The 19,127-nt window shown below is 41.4% G+C and overlaps 1 protein-coding gene across 5 annotated transcripts in view; it reads right to left on the minus strand.

The window, feature by feature from the left end:
- Window positions 1–19,127, minus strand: part of SORCS1 (sortilin related VPS10 domain containing receptor 1) — a gene marked incomplete at both ends in the record, with an annotated part of 468,623 nt that overhangs the window by 93,304 nt on the left and 356,192 nt on the right. For all 5 annotated transcript variants that reach the window (XM_079793712.1, XM_079793713.1, XM_079793716.1 and 2 more), the window contains 2 exons: window positions 6,683–6,829; window positions 15,500–15,679. In XM_079793712.1, coding sequence (XP_079649838.1) covers window positions 6,683–6,829; window positions 15,500–15,679 — 327 coding nt within the window. The remainder of the gene's footprint in view (window positions 1–6,682; window positions 6,830–15,499; window positions 15,680–19,127) is intronic.

Here is a 19,127-nt window from a genome sequence, read left to right on the forward strand (position 1 = left end):
AAGATTACTTTCTAATCTTATCGACTCGAGTTTTTGGAATCACCAATGTATCTCCGTTATTACTTTGATTCTGCTCTGTAAGTCGCAACCAGCAGATACTCAGAGAGGCAGTGATTAAATTCATATCAGATAGAGTAAAATGACACACTAAAAATGAAATTCAGGAATAAAAGCAACCAAAATACTGGTGAACTAAAACAGTGGACCACAATAGGGTCTTTTCCTTACCACCAACAGAGAGAGTAAACTCTCAAGGAATGACAATAGTAATATATTATTATTTTTACATGAAAAATTCATGTAAAGCTTTAAAAAAAGGGAATTTTTACTTTATAATGTTCCAAAAGAGTAAAGAAGATCTCCCTCTATAAGAAGAAATAATCAGACCCAAACACTTGGCTTCCTTTCATCCAAGAGGAAGACCCGAATGGGTATAGTTATGTGGCCGAGGTCCCACAGCTCTCGGTTGCTAAGACAGGATAAAGCAGAGGTTTCAGACTCTTTTTCCATGGACGTTGTGCTGACAATGGCAGCCTATCAGGATCTCCCTTCTCTGGTCTACAACACTTTATTTTACTATGCACCATCCTGTACCTCACGAACCTCACATGTGGTTCTATCCCCCCAAGAGATACACACTCTGCAAATAAAGAGAAAATGTCAAGTACGACATTGCATCATCTGTGAAACCTAGCCTAGAATCAAAAATGCAAGTTTGAAATGACAAGCAATGCCTTTATGTTAGGAAGTGAATGATATCACTATTTTACTCAGAACAATGCCAGAGGTACACAGGCTTATCTGTAAAGCACATCATCAGAGTAACATGAGCATCTCCGTGGCATCAGAATCGTTAGCACTCCTTGGGAAATGCGTAGGTATATGGGTGGAAGGGAGAACCTCTGAACCACCCAACAAGGCGGAACATCCCTGGACAAGGGAGCACCCAGCTTGCAATCTTGAGCGGCCACTTGCCACAAACTTCATCACTCAACGGTCTGGAAGATTGTGAAGCTCAGTTGCCACGGGACCCAAGGTTTCTGTGCTACGGGGACTTGCCATTGCAAAGGAAAGAGTGCATTTCCAAATGACCATATCAGCACAGCTCGTGGCTATGGCTTTCAGAGCCCACGATAAGTTATTTTGAGAAGAAAAGACAGCAGTTCATGCAGTAGCAGCAACATTAGAAATGAGCTCTCTGTTGCACTTTTTCTCCGTGTTCACATTTGTAGTACTGGATTGCCCCCAGCTGGTATGAGGAGAACATTCCGTGGCTTTATTTTATTTCTACCATTTTTTTCAAGGAAGTTAGATAGTCTACATCAATGTTCGATGAAAAACAATGGTAAGTGATTCATCTTCACATGTTTAACTTAAACGTTTATACCTGGCCAGTTTTGGACATTTGTCAAAGTTAAGTCACAAAAGCTTAAAACCCTTTGCACTCGCTTGCTTTTTTCTCGATTCCTTTATTCTAATGCTAACCGTGTCGAGTCACACTCGACATCTGAGTGCAAAAGGTTAATGGAGAGGTTTATTATAATGGCTATCAAGCCACTGTAGACTCCTGAAGGACAGAACACAAAGTTCTCTAATCTTCTGTACTTTTGCCCAGATAGGGGACACTCTGTCCACATCTCTTGTCTTTCCTTTCTGCCTTCCTGCCTTCTTTTCCCCCATTAGCAAACATGTGCCACATACATAGCTCTCCAGAGTTATCTCTAATTCAGTGGCGTCAAAACACAGCTTGTCCCAAAGGCACTTCTCTCTTTTTCTTATTCTTCCACATTAGGACAATATAGAACTGTGCACTAAAAGCACCATGACCTAGCACCTGACTTACAGGGAGTGGAGGGACCAGCATACATGTGTGGATGCTGCCCTTTAATATGTCTCTTCATGGAATAGTCACAGGGCACGGAATATCATCAATCAATTCTAGAAGCAGCTGGATCCTTAATCTGTAATCTTTGCAGGGTCAGATACAGAGTTTGAGAGCCTGATGCCAATGAAGGACTCTTTCCCAAGAAAAAGTGCACAAGGGCAAGGGCACACAGAATTTTGTATTCGATTTCAGAGAGTGCACAAACTCCTGAAGTCCATGGTGGACTTCTAGGTCCCAATTACCTTTCTTTCGTCTTATTCTCTTATGTCTTATTTTAACAAATAAAACTCTTTTGGTGATTGCAAGCATTCAGTAAATATCTGTTGCATTTAACTGATCTGTCTTCCTAGCACTGTGAATGGCCAATGCAGAATTACTAAATGATAGAAGATATTTCCCCACTATGCAATAAATCTACTCAAAAAAATGGTTAGATTACTTGAGGGTCAACCAACTTCCCATTCTACTTCCTCTTTCCCTGTTACATCTGTATTAATAACCTTTAGGTCTCATCTTCATGGTACCATTATCCCTGGGGATCCTAATCTGAGTATTGTCCTGAAAACCCAGATCAGATGTTTCATAAATAATAAGGCAGCAAGTAAATTACCAAATAATAGCCTCCAAATCCACCACCCCACACACTTATTGTTTCTGACTTTGAAACTGGGAATCCATTAGATCTTGAGTAAAGAGGGTTAATTTCAAAGAAGAGGGAGGCCCCTGGAACAACTGGCTAGGTATGGGGCATTTAGCCGCACTCCAACCCAAACAACACACACAGTCAAGTGTGCAATGGAGTGGAAAGCAGAGTTGAGAATCTCCAGAGTAGCTGAGATTTAGCTGCAACCGAAATTGGCCAACTGAATCCATAGAGAAATCATAGTCTCTCTCCATGAAACACTAGGCTTCCCCTAGGGGCTCCAGGATTTGTCACAGGCTCGACTCACATCTTGCCTCCCAGGAGCCAAATCCTGAGGCTTTGGAGGCAGGTAGACCGTGACCTGTAATACCCCATCTAATTGTGCTACCCAGTCTTCAGAGGAAAGAAATCCCAGCTGAGCCCTCCAGGCAATCAGCCTAAAAGTCCTAAAAATACAGCCACAAATTACCCTGGATGTCTTATTTCTATAGAATACATTTTAGCAGGGACATTCCTTTCGGGGCTGTAATTCTGAACTTGTTCCACATTTCTATCAGCCCTGCTGGAAAATCTCTTTTCTAATCACCAGGCTGTGCTTTTGGTGACACTGTCACTTTCCAAGTACTCGCAATTCAAAATCACTTTTTATCTCCACCAGCTCCCCAGCCGAAAGAAGATTTTTAACAGTCTGGGTCTCCCATAGCTCAAAGATTTTCTTTCCAATTTTGTGCCGTTAGCAGGTTTTTATAAAATGGTTTTGGTCTGTCCTCCCCACCCCCTTTGTCATTTCCCCTCCTCACCCTGCTGCCTGCTTTCCAAAACTCAGATTAAAAAGACATTAAACAACAGGGTTAATGAGGGAGGGAGGCCACAAGACTCCTGGGCACTGTCCATCCCTATCCTACTAGTTCATCTTTACTCTGTCTTAATGAGCCTGCTGATTTTGTCACCTTTGGGGTCAATGTGAGCCCAGGAGCTTCCAAAGGTGGCAATTATAAATCCTCCCCTGTGACTATCGGCGGAAAGGTAAGGCAGCCACTAAAGTCCAATTGTAAACCTCAACAACACAGTCAATGGAGCATCTGCTTCAAACAAACACAACGCCTGCAACAATACCTGTGCTGAGCACCTACATTACGGCAGGTCTGATTCTTGAGCTGATTCTTGGCGTGGCCAAAAGAGAGCAACAAACAGTTCCTCGGCTTAGGAAGCTCACATGTTAACAGATGAACATGGGCAACCACACGTGCTGATTTCAAAGAGTGAGAAGGCTCACACATGAAAAGGAGCTGGGACAATACAACTTTAGAAAAAAGTTTAAGTGTGCTCTCTGAACAAAGGTAGTCAATCAAGGATCTGAATTTTAAGAAAAAGCCAGGCCCTAGCCGGTTTGGCTCAGTGGATAGAGCCCCAGCCTTGAGCACTGAAGGGTCCCGGGTTCTAGTCTGGTCAAGGGCACATGCCCCAGTTGCGGGCTTGATCCCCAGTGGGGAGCATGCAGGAGGCAGCCAATCGATAATTCTCTCTCATCATTGATGTTTCTGTCTCTCTTTCCCTCTTTCTTCCTCTCTAAAATCAATAAAATATATTTAAAAAAAGAAAAAACCAGACTAGGAAAAGGGCATTTTGAGAAAACTAATGATAAATGCACAGAGTCTGAGACATGAATGAGCACGGTAAGTTAATGGTAGGGGAACAGGTAAGTTCCTCCCCACCATGGTTTCCGTGTAAGGAAGGAAGGGGAGAGAGGCCTAGGACCAGGCAGGAGAAGTAGACAGAGGCCAGACCATATGGGACCTTGCAGGAATACTTGCTAAGGGAAAGTATTTGCATTTCATTTGACCTGAATTAGTCACAGAAGGTTTAAGTAAAAGAGAGACACGATCTGAATTTTTCAAGCTCAAGTTGACCCCATTTACATAAAATTTTAGGAAAGAAAACCCTATCATAAAGGAGAGCAGTTAGTGGTTGTCTAGAGCTAGAAGTGTGGATAGTGATTGCAAAGTGGAACAAATGAATTTGGGGAGGTTATGAAAATGTTCTATCTTGATGTGGTAATGGTTACGTGGGTATATAATTTGTCAAGATTCATCAAAGTACACTCTTAAAATGGGTAATTTTATGTATGTATGCTTTAACTCAATAAAGTTGGATTAAACTCTCTCTCTCTCTCTCTCTCTCTCTCTCTCTCAGAAGACTGCCAAGTAGAGACAGGAGGAGCAGTTAGGAGCCTGTCACTGTAGAGGGAGTAGAAATCATGATGGCTTGTCTGAGGATGGTCTCAGCACTTAGATTTTGGGAGCAGAGCAATAAGAATTCCTACCACTGGGATGGTGGTGGAGCAGGGAACATCTTGCCAAGTGCTTTGTGAAAGAGGCATTTCTAATGGTTCATTTATGACACCAGAAGACCCAGGAAAGCCTCTTCATATGATATGGCTAATTCTCTCATGGACATTTAATCTCCAATATGCACGGAAGGAGAGAGGACCACATTAAGGTGATGGAGCAGGCCATGCACCTTGGGCAAAATATCACGATGCTCCAACTTGCCATAGTTAAACTAGCAAGGTGGCCCTGTTTTTCAAAATGCTGCTGAACTATATGCCTTGCAGAGAGAAGGTATTCAGTAATAACTGTCCCTTTTACTTACTCTGTCACTGGCTTTGTGCACTCTCTATCACAACTGGCTCCCCACTCCCTCCGCAAGTTGCCAGTTCTGAGGATAGGAGCTGAGTGGGAGGCTGAATTGCAGCCCGCTTTCCTGATGCACAGTGACAACTGTGATATCCTCTGCAACTAATAAGGTCACGCTATGGCTGCTGGCATCTTCTAGAGTAGGAGGCGACCTGCCTACAGCCACATGAGATGAACCTGCAAAGTGACTGTTCTGACTTCATGGGGCACAAAGAAGCAAGCTGAGTGTGGATAACGCTGAAGTCAGAATTGTATGATGACTGTGAATACTGATACACACACACACACACACACACACACACACAAACACACACACTCTCCAAGCTCTTACTAAAACTAAGAGGTCTTTCCTCCAGCTTAACATACTGGTCTTTTTTCGTGTGTGTGAATATAAATACAACTTCTGGATTGTTTTAAAGACGTTAGCATTTGATTATACTTTGTTTTGCAAATAATCTCTTCCTCCCCTTCTTCTTCATTTACCCAGTACCCATTCCTGGGTGAAGTATGTTGCAGGCACCAGAACCACTGAGGAGAGTGAAATGTAACCCTATAATCTCATTTATTAGTCTAGTGACTTTCAAGTAGACCTCACACTCTGTGGAGGCAACACCCATTTTTGATCCCTCTCTCAGACCCCAACATATAATCAAATTATAAATAAGTTCATGCAGATCTACTTATTCCTCAAATGTTAGATAATTAAGAGATAGCCATACTTCAAAGCGGGGGTCAGCAAACATTCTTTAAATATTTTTAAAATAATAAATATATTAGGCTTGGTGGACCATACAGTCCTGATTTGACTACTCAATTCAGCCATGGTAGCACACAGGCAATATATACATGAATAAGAATAAAACTTTATTTAAAAAAAACAAGTGGTGGGCCATATTTGCCCCACAGTCCATTGTTTGCCAAAACCAACTTTATATAATGCAACATAAATGAATGGCACATATCATAAAGAGTTCCAATTGAAGTTTACATCAGTAGTTCTTACCCTTGTTTGAAGCATCAACTGCTCTGAAAATATGAATAAGCATCTCCTCTAGAAAATACGACTACAAAACTTTGCATTCAGTTCATCAATTCTACAGACAAATGTATGTGTCATTTGATCTGTAACAAGTTAGTCATAGGAAATTAAAGGTGTATCTCCCCACCACGGTGAAAACTATCATATTCTCTGTTAAACTGCAATGTGAGGTCCTCCTCAGAATTCAGGCCACAATTGAACAGCCTTGGAAGTAAGAAACGTTCTGCTATTCTCTGATCTCTTCGTTCCATCTCGAAAGGCAGTCCAGTGACTCTTCTACATGCTGCCTTCAGGCCTGTCCCTGTCTCCTTTGGTTCTGCAACTAAGCAAGGAACCCTGGAATCACCTCCATCTGTTTGTTAACACCCATTTCTAGCCTCCCACGGACTGGAACATTCTGCCCTGATATGAAGACTCACCAGTAAGCAGTGCACAGGGTCCCCCCTTAAATCCGTGTCCGGCGCCTGCAGCAAATGCCAGTCTCTGCCTTTGTTATAGGTGATGAACGTCTTCACTTGGTTGTCAATCTTCTTGTTAGCCAAGAACATCCCCTTTATCCCTGCTACCTGGGAAAAATGGACATGGCTGAAAAATACATCGATTTTTAAAAAAATACATTTTATTGATTTTTTACAGAGAGGAAGAGAGAGGGATAGAGAGTTAGAAACATTGATCAGCTGCCTCTTGCACACCCCCCTACTGGGGATGTGCCCACAACCAAGGTACACGCTCTTGACCGGAATCGAACCTGGGACCCTTGAGTCCGCAGGCCGACGCTCTATCCACTGAGCCAAACCGGTTTCGGCAAAATACATCGATTTGAGAAGGGATGTATTTGTTTACTTAAAAGAACAGAGGCAGGCTGTTTAATTCAGCAGTGAGCACTTGTCTTGGAGGAAAGAGGGGGTAAGGATGGTAGATGGAGGGGGTGATGATTAAGTATAATGACTCCATGGACAGTGGGGCAGAAAGCAACAGACCTGAGCCCCTTTGGTACGGGGAGCCTAATGCAAATGTGATAGAGAATTTTTATTGCCCCTAAGGTAGGTTGATAGTAGCTTGCCGTTGCTTAGAAATAAACTCGGGTGTTTTCAGTTTTGCTATTCAACAAGTGATAAATAAATAGAGGCTATTTTTATTTTATGTTACCTCCAGCACCCACAGTCTTAAATACGTTATTTCATTTAAATCTTATAACAGTTCTCTTGGGTATCACTTATTCTATGTTACACATGGGGAAACTGAGGCTCATCCAGGTTAAGTGACTTGCCCAAGGTCACACAGCCAAAGGAAACACTGGGTACAAAGGATAGTAAGTGCTGGGATTTCAACCCACAATTCTATGTCTTCACAGCCCATGCTCTTACGAACTATCTAAATCATGGTGCTCTCTAGAGCCGTGGGCGATTAAAAGAGGTCAGTGAAAGCTAATGATCCAATTACTTTTTCTTTTTCCTGTAAGAGATTGCTCTACTAAGCCACCACAATGCATTGAGCAAAAGATAACTGCTCTTAAACTTAAAGAGGTAATAATCTCCCTACATTGTTGACTATTCCCTCCTCCATGCCCATAATACTATTGTTCCCATTATAAACAGTCCTTATTAATTATTTGGCTCTGAAAATATGACTGCCTTCTCTGTTCTATAAGTTACGAAAGAGGTAACAATTGGTAAGTTGTCCAAACTGCTCTAGCAAATCATTAAGGATGCATTATATCTTTGGGTGCTTTTGTGTTTATTAAACACTTTCATGCATATTTTACTCTGCTTGGAATTATGACCACCCAGGAAAACAGGAGGGCAGTGAGGAAAGGGTCTGAGATATGTTAAAGTGTGCATTCCAACGCTATGCATAGGTGACCTCACTTAACTCTCACAGTAAGCACGAGATAGTTATCATTACTCACATTTCGAGGATGAGGAAACAAACTTAGATTAACTGGTTTTTTGTAGCACAGCCAGGGATGAAGTGAATATGCTCATGGGTATATCTGAGCCCATTTCGTTTAACTCAGGCCCTTTCTATTATCTTATAAAAGTTTAGGCAGACAAGTACAGCAGCAATGATCCTTGCCATGCACCAAGAAGTATGCTCAGTACTTTATATAAAAAAACCTTCGATATTCACTGCAAACCTGCAACCACAGCTATTATACCCATTCTATGGATGGGGAAACTGAGGTGTAAACAAAAATCAATTGTTTAAGATAACAGAGCTAGGGTTTACTCCCATCCGAATTTTCTGACTTCCACTGTTCTTCCAACAACTACAGCTCTGAATTTGTGTATTCAAAGTGGCTGGGTTTCAATCAATAGAGGATCCAGGGTTTGCCTTTGCTTTTGACACATTCAAACCTCATTAGTTTGTACCTGCTGATCTGGCATCTGGGGTAATGTAGAGTTGGGCCAACTTCATACGCTTTTGGAAGACAAGTGTGTTAAGCAAGTAAATAACAGAAATGAGTGCCTGGTCGGAATGCTTTGAACTGCTTAGGGAAACAAGCCTCACTGGGGGCAATCAGCAGCAGCCAGAGCAGTTTCTTGATCCTCCACAGTGTGGGAGGCCTGCACCCCAGGAGCACTGACCTCCCAACAATGGCATGTGCATTACAAATAGCATTTACTTATCCACTCACTATACCAGCTCCTGAAGGGTGACTCACCAGGGAAACCCACACTGGTTTTGCATATGTTCCAGAGGCTGCTACATAATTCAATACAGCTAAACTGCCAGTTCTTTAAAAATTAAATTTCATATATTAGAATCTTCACACTGGTCTTCCCTCCTCAGTGTACCCCTACAGGAGAAACGGCACTGTCTTACCCATCAGACACGCTAGGAGGTTACAATACCTACAGAGGGGATAGAAATATTGCCTCTTCCAGGAGTTTCATTGCCCATTCCCCTTCCTGGGCTGCTCCCCCTCTTCTGGTCAGAGCAGGGCTCTGTACATTTAGCAGCTGGTTCATTTGCTTTGCAAAGTGGTGACTTTATTGGCCCCCAACTGCTTGGCATTATCAAAGGCCACCTGAGCTGAGAGCTGCTCTTTGTAACTCATCTCTGGCAGCCTGGCCTTCAGGTTTATCTTGAGGAATAAAAACTTGGCAAAGCCCAGGGAGTGTGTGGCAAGAGGGGATAGAGCTGGAGAGGGTCTGCTTATCTCCCTCCTGCGGCCGAGGCACTTGCTCCATGGAAGTCCCATTTGAGGTGTGTTTTTATTGTTTGCCTCTTTGGACGTGTCTGCAGGTCCTGGTTTTGTTTTGAATGGAACAGGTAATAACAATTCTGCATTGGAAGCTATAACCACAATAACAGCACCCCAGATTTAATAGGTACTTAGGAAATGTTAGGCATTACATGAAAGGCTTTGCAAGCATGAGCATCAATCTGCCCATGCATTCTAAGTGGTAGAGTCAATGTTATCCTCACTTTACAGAGGAGAAAAACAACATTCAAATGTGGCCAATCACTTGGCTAAAGTCATTCCCTAGAGAACCTTAGAACTGGACTCCAAGTCAGTCTGTCTAACGTTAGAACCTATACACTTACCTGTACTATTTCTTCCAACTTCTCTCTCAACCCAGAGCATTCAGAGAGAAACACCACCTGTGGATATCACACTTACAGGAAGCTGCCTTTTATTCATTCAGTAGTACATTTACTCAATAGTTGCTCAGTAAATATTTTTGAGCTTCTATTTTATCATGCATTCTTATAAGTACTGGGGACATAGCACCTGGGGTGTCTAAACCATTATATATTCATTCAAGAGACCTTTTTTGAGAGTTAGAATATGCAAGGCTTGAGTTTCTTTTGTGTTTTAACAGAAGAACCCAGTTTCTCCTTTTACTTTTCGTAGTTACCACCATAGGGTCCTTTCCGGTCCCAATCTTTCAATCTTTCATATGCTGCATGTGGAGGCTAAGTTGGGAAGATTCTTGCACAAAAGCTTTTGCTCTTTTCTGCCTCTTATGCTGATTGGGAGATACTTCCTCCCACACTCTCTGACTCCGACTGAAATTACAAATCCAAAGGGTCAACATGTGAAGAAAATGAAAAAGATGAATCAAAACCTGTGACAAGAAAAAGAACATATTCATGACCTTGATCTTTTGGTCTTTGAGGATAGGCTATGTTTCCGTTCTGAAGAGAGGATCCAGGAGAGACATAGCGGGAACAGGAATGCCTCTGCCACCAGAGAACCCATTGCCAAAAAAATCTACTGTATTTTCCGGCATATAAGACGACTTTTTAACCCAGGAAAATCTTCTATACGCCCAGTCGTCTTATACGCCGGAAAATGCGGTAAATGTTCTTTCCTCCCCCAGGTGCCTTGATCAAACAGCACTCCCCTCCGAGGGAGACAATCACCTTCAATAACTAGATGGCACATTCCATATTCTGTAATAAATATGTCCTGGATGGGATAGCCTTTTTCTTTCCCACCTCCTATGCTGGATTGTATGAGGCAGTCTTTCCCTAAGAAATCAAGGTATTAGGTCCACCCCCATAACTGTGGAGCTTTCTCTTTGAAAGAGAGGACACCCACAACGTGGAGAAGACCCTATGTGCTTAACGGAACACGCACCGTGTCCGTCATGGCACCCCGTGTGGCTCACTCATGTGCGCACACATTCTGGGCATTCTGAATTTGCTGGCCAGGTGGCTTGACTGCCAACACAAACCTTTCCACTTGGCTGAGTGGACTGTCATTGTCCATTAAGCCAAAGTGCTCTTCATCATCATTAATTAATATTCCCTTCCCCGAGGAGGAAGGATCTTGTCTAAAGCTGTCAGACTCCCTGTCATCATCCATACCAGATGAACCCACTAGGAACCACACGTCGCAGACACGCTCGTCACAGCTCTCTTGCTCTGGCCACCATCAGGCATGCTGTCTTCTGTTAGCCGCCTCACATGGTGCCACGGGAACGCCGTGCTCTTCATGAATGACAGGATTTTAAGTCACTTGTTTCTAGGCTTCTTTTACACAAACACATCATTAGACAACACCGGGGCCACATGATAACACTGTGAATTTAGCTACTGTTGCAGGCTCCAGACTTGGTTCAGAAGGTAGTGAGCAGGTCTGGAGCAATCATCTGCTCATTCTGTTTATGTTGGCTTTCCCCCAAACCATTTCCTTTTTCCAGTCCAATTTCTTCTACTGCTAAGTCCAATACTAGTCATCCTGCCCTTCAATGTCCTTCTATCTTACAGCTTTTACGTGGTCCCAATCAAATACAATCTCAAATACTGACGTTTCCGGAGACACAAAATAGTTTGCAGTTAAGAGTTTGCATACTGTAGACTTCAGATCCTAAATCCAACACTCACCATCTTTGCAATCTTGCAAAAATGATTGTACTCTCTCTGCCTGCATTTACTTATGTGTGAAATTGGAGTAATTATAGTCCCTAATATATGAATTGAATGAAATATTCACTGATGGTTTTTTACATAGTGCTTGGCACATAATGACATCCAAAATATTAGCTATTATTATTATGCTCTTTCATTAACAAAAATCAGTTTCTAGTACTCTTGCTCTGTAGCCAATGGATCATGTTTATTGATTCTCTTGAATGGGGTCCATGTTCAGTGAATAACCCAAACTGAGGGAAATGTCTGGTGTTTCCATAACTAAACCATATAATCTGCCCCTGCAACACTTTGTTCCCGACATTTCCCTATCTCCTATCTCGTCACATACACATGTTCTAGTGTAGAGAGAACTACATTTGCCACAAGGGTCTGATGTGTATGGGAATAGAATGATTAATTTTAATTAGAACTGTGCTTCCTTATGCATTTCCCACAAAGACTCATCAACAATACATATCCTTGATACACAGACTCGTCATACACCTACACGTTATAGTTTTCCTCTGCTAAACTAGCTTACCGAGCATACAAATACAGGACTAGCAGGTAATTGGCAGGCATACAAAGAACACGTACCAAAAGTCACCACAGTTACCCCCAGTGGTGAGCAGACATGTACTAGTATTCTCTATCACCCATCACCTCCTATGATGCTCATCTCTGCTTCTTGTTAAATCAGCTACGGATTTTCTTACTTTTCATTTATCTCTAAGTGCTCATTATTCATTGTAATTCTACTGGTGAATTCATGCTGGTTGGTCCTCAGCTTCCTGCTAGCCAGAACAATCACACTGAAGGAACACTGGTGCCAGGTTCTGTGTCAGCCAATATTCCTTCTATCTAGGTAATCAGAAGATCTGGCACTGCCATTCTGATCACATCAATTTCGATTCAAGTGGCAGTGAACTAGGCTAATAAAAGAAAGACTCTTCTTCCCAGCCCCAGGATGCAGAATACCTTTACATAATGCAGTCACACCACTGCTCACAGTGACATTAATAAGAGCCAGCAGATCCTCTACAGATAGTCAACCGAGAGAGACACAAGGGGAAATACAAGAATTACCAAAGAATGGTTGCCATGACTAGAGGTCACCCAGTTTCTTCTTCTCATTTTGTACCTGTATTAGTGATGTTTACATTCAGAAAACCACTTGAGAAAACAGTTTAAATAACAGGACATTGCAAAGTCATTCCTGTCCAATCCTGTCATCTTTTCTATCATCAAGGGACCAATTAAAATGGTCTCTATTTCGGCAGAAAATGAAATTTGTCCAGAGAAATTTTTCCACGTTGAGTTGAGAAGAGGGGAGGAGATAATGAGAAAGGGAAGAATTCATCCCTTGGTCACAATCAAATACAATCCCAAATACTGATGTTTCATAAAATGTTTTTTGGGGGGCGGGGGCGGGGGGGAAACTCAGGAAAGAGACAAGATCAGGGAATCAAGCTGCTTTGACTTCAGACCAGCAGATACCACACATGGAGCAAGATCTTTCCATTGCAAGTGCTGGATCAAAGCAAGACAACACATGGCATTTCAATGCAACACCCTTAAAGTTTAAATGTTTATAAGACATTTACAAATGAGGAAAGAAATGTAGCAATTTACACTTGTTTATAAGGAGAAAACTAGTTGGTGTTAAAGAATGTCATATGGCCATGCTAATTGCAATATGGGAAGAAGTAGAGATCTGAAATAGTGGAAATGTGTTAGACATTTAAACAATGTGGGCAGATTTTAAAAATAGGACATCATACTGGGGCTCAAACTCATTGGAACATAATATTAATTATGCTATCTGTAATTTGTTGAGTATTTTAGGCACTGATCACAGTACTTCAAGAAGATTAATTTGTTTAATCCTCAGAGAAACCCTGTCAAGTAGGCACCCTGTTTATCTCCATATTTTCAGTAAGGAAACTGAGTATCAGAAGTTACTGGATATGTGTCAAGAATACATATCTGTGGTATAGCTAGGATTTAAACCCAGAAAACCTGACTCCAACTTTCAGACTCTAAGTCACAATTTTATCCAACAGTAATTTGAAACTAAATCACCAGAAAATGTAAATGTTTTCCCAAATACATGTTTAGTTTGAGGCTGAGATTTATGATACTATATTTATCTGGAACATGAGCAGAAAAGGAAGTGGAAGAAACTTGTGGATATATAAAAAAAAAGTTTGCAGAGTGTTTTTCTAAAGATATACACACACTACACTCAATGCTAGTCTACCACAATTTCCATGACAAATACCTGGGCTCTGAATTGGGCATAAAGTGTGTTATCATGCCTTTGTACATACAGAGAAGTTTAACTACTGGAAGAAAATCCCTAAGAACTCCTAGAGGAGAAAGAGTATAGATAGCATTCAGAAAATTAAAATGATAAATTTAAATTTCTTCAGAGACATTGGTTTATATCTTTGACATACTGGATACGCATTTCTCCTTATACAACCCCTTGACCTTCAGAACTTACACTCAGCCAAACAATAGCATCATTATGACTGCACATATTTGAATCAGTTTTAGAATATTTTTTCACATAGAATATAGGCATATGATTAAACATCCCACATTCTAAATGTGTTTTTAAATGGGTCATTATAAGCCATTATAAATCATTCATAGCACAAGATAAGACTGACAAATGGCTAAAATCCATCCCCAAATAGCAGCTTTCTTTCTACCTAACTGTGCCTTAAATGGCAATTAGAGCATTGGTGTTTGCCATAAAAGCTATCTGATCCAACATATAGGTTTTTATTTTCAATCTTGGTCATTTTGACAAACAAAGGGCCAAAGTTCCCTTAAGGAAGACTGGGAAACTCTGCTCTGTCCCCCTCCATCCATCATTTAGGAAAGAAAGACCTATTAATCTTATCTCACTCGTTCCTCTGAGAGGCAGGCAGTTAGCCAGTGGAGGTTATCTAGTTAGAAAAGTGTTCAAGTCCAAGGGAGTGTCTTCTGATGCAATGCAAAGGTGTCTCCTCCCTTCCTTTCCTCAGTCAGAGATAAGGGACCACTGTCCCCTTTGTTCTACATCCTGACACCCTGCTGGCCTCTCAAGACTAGTTTCAAATTCTATTTTATTGATTTTTTACAGAGAGGAAGGGAGAGGGATAGAGAGTTAGAAACATTGATGAGAGAGAAACATTGATCAGCTGCCTCCTGCACACTTCCTAGTGGGTATGTGCCTGCAACCAAGGTACATGCCCTTGACATGAATCGAACCTGGGACCCTTGAGTCCACAGGTCGACGCTCTATCCACTGAGCCAAACCAGTTAGGGCAAGACTATGTTCAAATTGCATACTCTGTGAATCTTGTTCAAACCCTTCTTTTTAAATATATATGTATATTTTTTTATTGATTTCAGAAAGGAAGGGAGAAGGAGAGAAAGAAACATCAATGATGAGAGAGAATCATTGATCAACTGCCTCCTGAATGCCCCCTACTGGGAAATGAGCCCACAACCCAGGCATATGCCCTGACCAGGAATCGAACTGTGGCCTCCTGGTTCATAAGGTGACATACAACCACTGACATACAACACCATCCAGGCTCTTGTTCAAACCCTTTAATTGCTTCACTGCTTCCCCTGATGCTCTCCAAGTCCTCTGGGGCTTCCTGGCCTGTGGACTTGGTGAACAAAAGATCCTTCCCAGAGCTGTTCTGTGGATTGCATTACAAATGTTCTGCAACTCACTCCCTCTCCCAAATGGAATGAGGCCACATAATTTGCTCATATCAAAAATGATGGAGGAAAGAGCCAGTGTTGGGCCTTCATCAGCCAGTCCAGGCACTGGAGTGGCTCAGGACTACACGTGCCTTGTGACATACCTCATAAAGGTCGATCATGACATTGCCCTCAGGGCCTCTGCTGCTCTGGACATTCTCCAAGGCCAAGGTGAAGTAGACACCCCTGGTGTCTGAGATGTAGAGGTTGTAGGTATCGTTTTGGTTCCATTCTTGGACCGCTGCAAACACTTGATTTTCATCTGTGCTGATGACGTGCATGTCCTAAATAAAACACAGGAAAGTGAAGAAGAAGAATTTTATAAATGAACCTGAACCTGACATGCATCCAAATAGCGTAGAATATAATGAGGAATACCGAAATAGGCACTTAGGCAACCATAAGGGAATGTAGAGATTTTCCTTTCATGTATTTGTGATGTAATAATTAATTAGTTAAGTGTTATTCATGTATTTCCTTCCTCTTGTATGGGGTTAGGCAGCAGGGTCATGAGAAAAAAGGACAGAGAGATGCTTGGTAGCTCAGTTATACTTTAATTGTCTCATTAGATAATTGAAGAATACTTTCTCAAATATGTATGACTTTGGAGAATCAGTCATTATGATATACTTGCCAAGCACAACATGATGCATGCTCAGAAGGATTATATGGGGTACATTCCTTCATAAAAATCTGGAGGAACAGAGAGAAACCTGGCAAACTCTGCATATCCCAGTGTGGTCCATGGACCAGTATGGGCATCACCTGCAAGTGTGTTAGACACACAGAACTTCAAGTTTCACCTATTGAATCAAAATCTGCATTTTAATAAGATACATGGGTGATTAATATGCACAATAAAAATTGAGAAGCACTGCCCAAAGGTTCAGCAACCCCCAGAAGCCCTTGAGGAATAATGTTCACCCGAGAAAGCAAAGCACTAATCTTCATGTTAATGTGTGTTCAAGGACTTAGCTGCTTATCTAAACCTTTACTCCGAGTTCAGCAGGAAACCTTAAGTAAAAGAGGGAAAAGAGAGAGAGAGAGAGACTGCATAATTGATGATGTTTTCATACCCTGGTAGGCCTGGAAGATAAAAAGAAGGCAAAGGTACTGTGGGGGCAGTGAGCAGATACCCCTGGGGTGGGAATTTCAATTCCTTCTCCCCCTATTCAGAACTCCAGAGAAATGGATATTCAGAGAAAAGCAGACACAGACCAAGGCTTGCTGTCTCCCTTAGATGTCTGTCCATGTGCTGTTTGCCCAAGGTGGTAGACATTGATATAACTTTCAAAAAACAAAAATCAAAGTAAAACAACAAATTATACATAAGCACAAAGATATAACAACAAGGAAAGATTCTTGGCCTTTGGGTAGCTTGGTACTCAAGCTTTCCCAGATGAACCTTCCTCTACCCTTGAAAAGCTTCAGGAGATCTGTCAATCTTCCTTGGTCAAAATTCCAGTACAGCAAAATTCTACCTACCTTCTAACCTGATTTTCTCCTTGTTAATATATGTCTCTGTTCTCTCAATCAATCAACCAATCATTCAATCCATCAGCAATTCAGCTCTGACTGTGCTTTAGACATAGAGGAATAAGTAACTTCCTCTTTTTCAGCCTTGATCAAAGTGAACTCAAATGATCCCAGAAGGAAGAAGTCTTTATCTATAGGGCTTTGTATTCCTCAGGCCTAGAGTTTGGTAAAGTTTTTGTAGAATTAATCCAGAGTGGGAAGGCCAAAATAAATCCTTCCCATTGAATCAATGTAATCAACAACACAAACTAAATTTTGGAATAAAAGTGGGCCATTGCATGTATCTGCCCAATGTCTACTTACATTTCTTCTGATAACTGTATCTCAATCTACTTTGAAAAATATCCTCATCCCTCTCAGACAAATTCCTCCTTAACCCAGTCTCTGTTATTTTCTTTCACCCTCAGCACCAGAAGTGGGTTTGTAGGCCCAGCATTCAGAATATCTAATTTCCCCAATGATAGCAATTGGATCAGCGTTGAATATATGACTTAAGCAAAATCAATAACACATGAATCTGGAATTATTAGAGTGGTGGAAAAGCATCTCTTACTATTGGTTTTTAAACAGTAAGAATTTTCTAAAGTCTAGATCTGATGACACATATTTTGAGGTAGAAGATGAAGTCAATCCTGAAGAAAATAGTCTAGAAAGGTAGAGAAGAGAGGCCAAATTCTGTGACATTCTTTGTCTTTGAATGTGGACAGCTTAAAAGCCTGCCCCACCTGTTAAGTTTTTGGTTCAAGAGGACAATAGAGCAAAATGATTTAAAAAAAAAAATGGACTCTGAAATAAACTGCTTGAGTCCAAATCTGGGCTCTGTAACTTAACCGTGAACTGAACTCTGTGCCTCAGGAGTTCTCATGGGCCTTCCATAGACCTGGGGGGTGGGGGAGGGAGGATTATATCAGCTAGGGAGTTCAAAGCACTGAACATCTGCTCCACTCGCTAGCGATTTTCAGTTAAGCAAGCCCTTACATCCCCTTTGTTGATTAAGCAAGGTCCATGTGGCCTTCCTGTTCACAGCCAGTGCTAGGGTGCTAACTAACATACTCTACAAAAATTGGTTCAGCCAAGGGTTTTGTTCCTCTCCAATGGAGGGAATTAGCTGTGGAAATTATACAAGGGCCAGTCAACCATGGAGAGCAAAACCTTCTATGGCTCCCCGTTTTCTATAGGATAAAGATCAGAAGGCTTACCCTGGCATTTAGAATCCTCAATCACTACTTCCAATTCAGGTTTCTTTCCTTGTCAGTGGGATACAGTGTCATCTCTCCATTCAAGTTAAGGTACTTCGGCAATAATCTGGCCCCTACAAAACTCAATCATGTGCCTTTGGAGTCAAGGTGTGCATTGGTGAACCTCTGAAGTCTGGGTCACAAGAGAAATCTCATTAAATAATCCCAGGGACTACAGTACATCCTCTATACTATGCCACACACTTGAACCTTCAGTTTTTGGATGTAGACACATAAAGTGTTTATGTCACTCAGAGTACTAGTCATATAATCACAGCAGATAATAACAGCAGATTAAAGTGGCTACCTCTGGATAAGGACCAAGATGAGATGTCTTTCTCTCCATATAATCTAATTACATACACTGAACAATTTAAGAAATATATGTTTTTATTGATTTGAGAGAGAGGAAGGGAAAGGAAGAGAGCTATAGAGAAACATCAATGTGAGAGAGAAACATTGACTTGATTGCCTTGTGTACACACCCTGACTAGGGAACGAACCCACAATTTAGGTTTATGCCCTGACCAGGATTCGAACAGGTGACCTTTCAGTGCATGGGGTGAAGCTCAACCTACTGAGCCACACCAGCCAGGGCCTTTGAAAAAATTTTTTAAATGATGCTGGTCTTAAATATTTTAATTGGAAGATTTGACAAATTTAAATTACGTCTTTATTATTTCTTCTTGCCTACATCCACTTCCTCTATCAGGAAAATGTGCTCTTTTGCTCTTTATACCAGGTAGCACATTACGTTGAATGCTTTTCCTGAGCCACAGAATTACAGACCTAGAAGTGATCCTTGAGATCTTCTACTACAGTCTTTTGCAAAGTCTGTTCCATAGGAAAGTACTGGTTGCATTGTTAGATTTTTAATAGATTAAAAAAAATGGGTCCTTTGGTAAAATGGTTTAATTAATGCTGAATTATATAGGTTTCTAGTTCACAAGACATCCTA

The sequence above is a fragment of the Cnephaeus nilssonii genome (genome assembly GCF_951640355.1).
Source record: "Cnephaeus nilssonii genome assembly, chromosome: 16".
NCBI classification, from domain to species: domain Eukaryota; kingdom Metazoa; phylum Chordata; class Mammalia; order Chiroptera; family Vespertilionidae; genus Cnephaeus; species Cnephaeus nilssonii.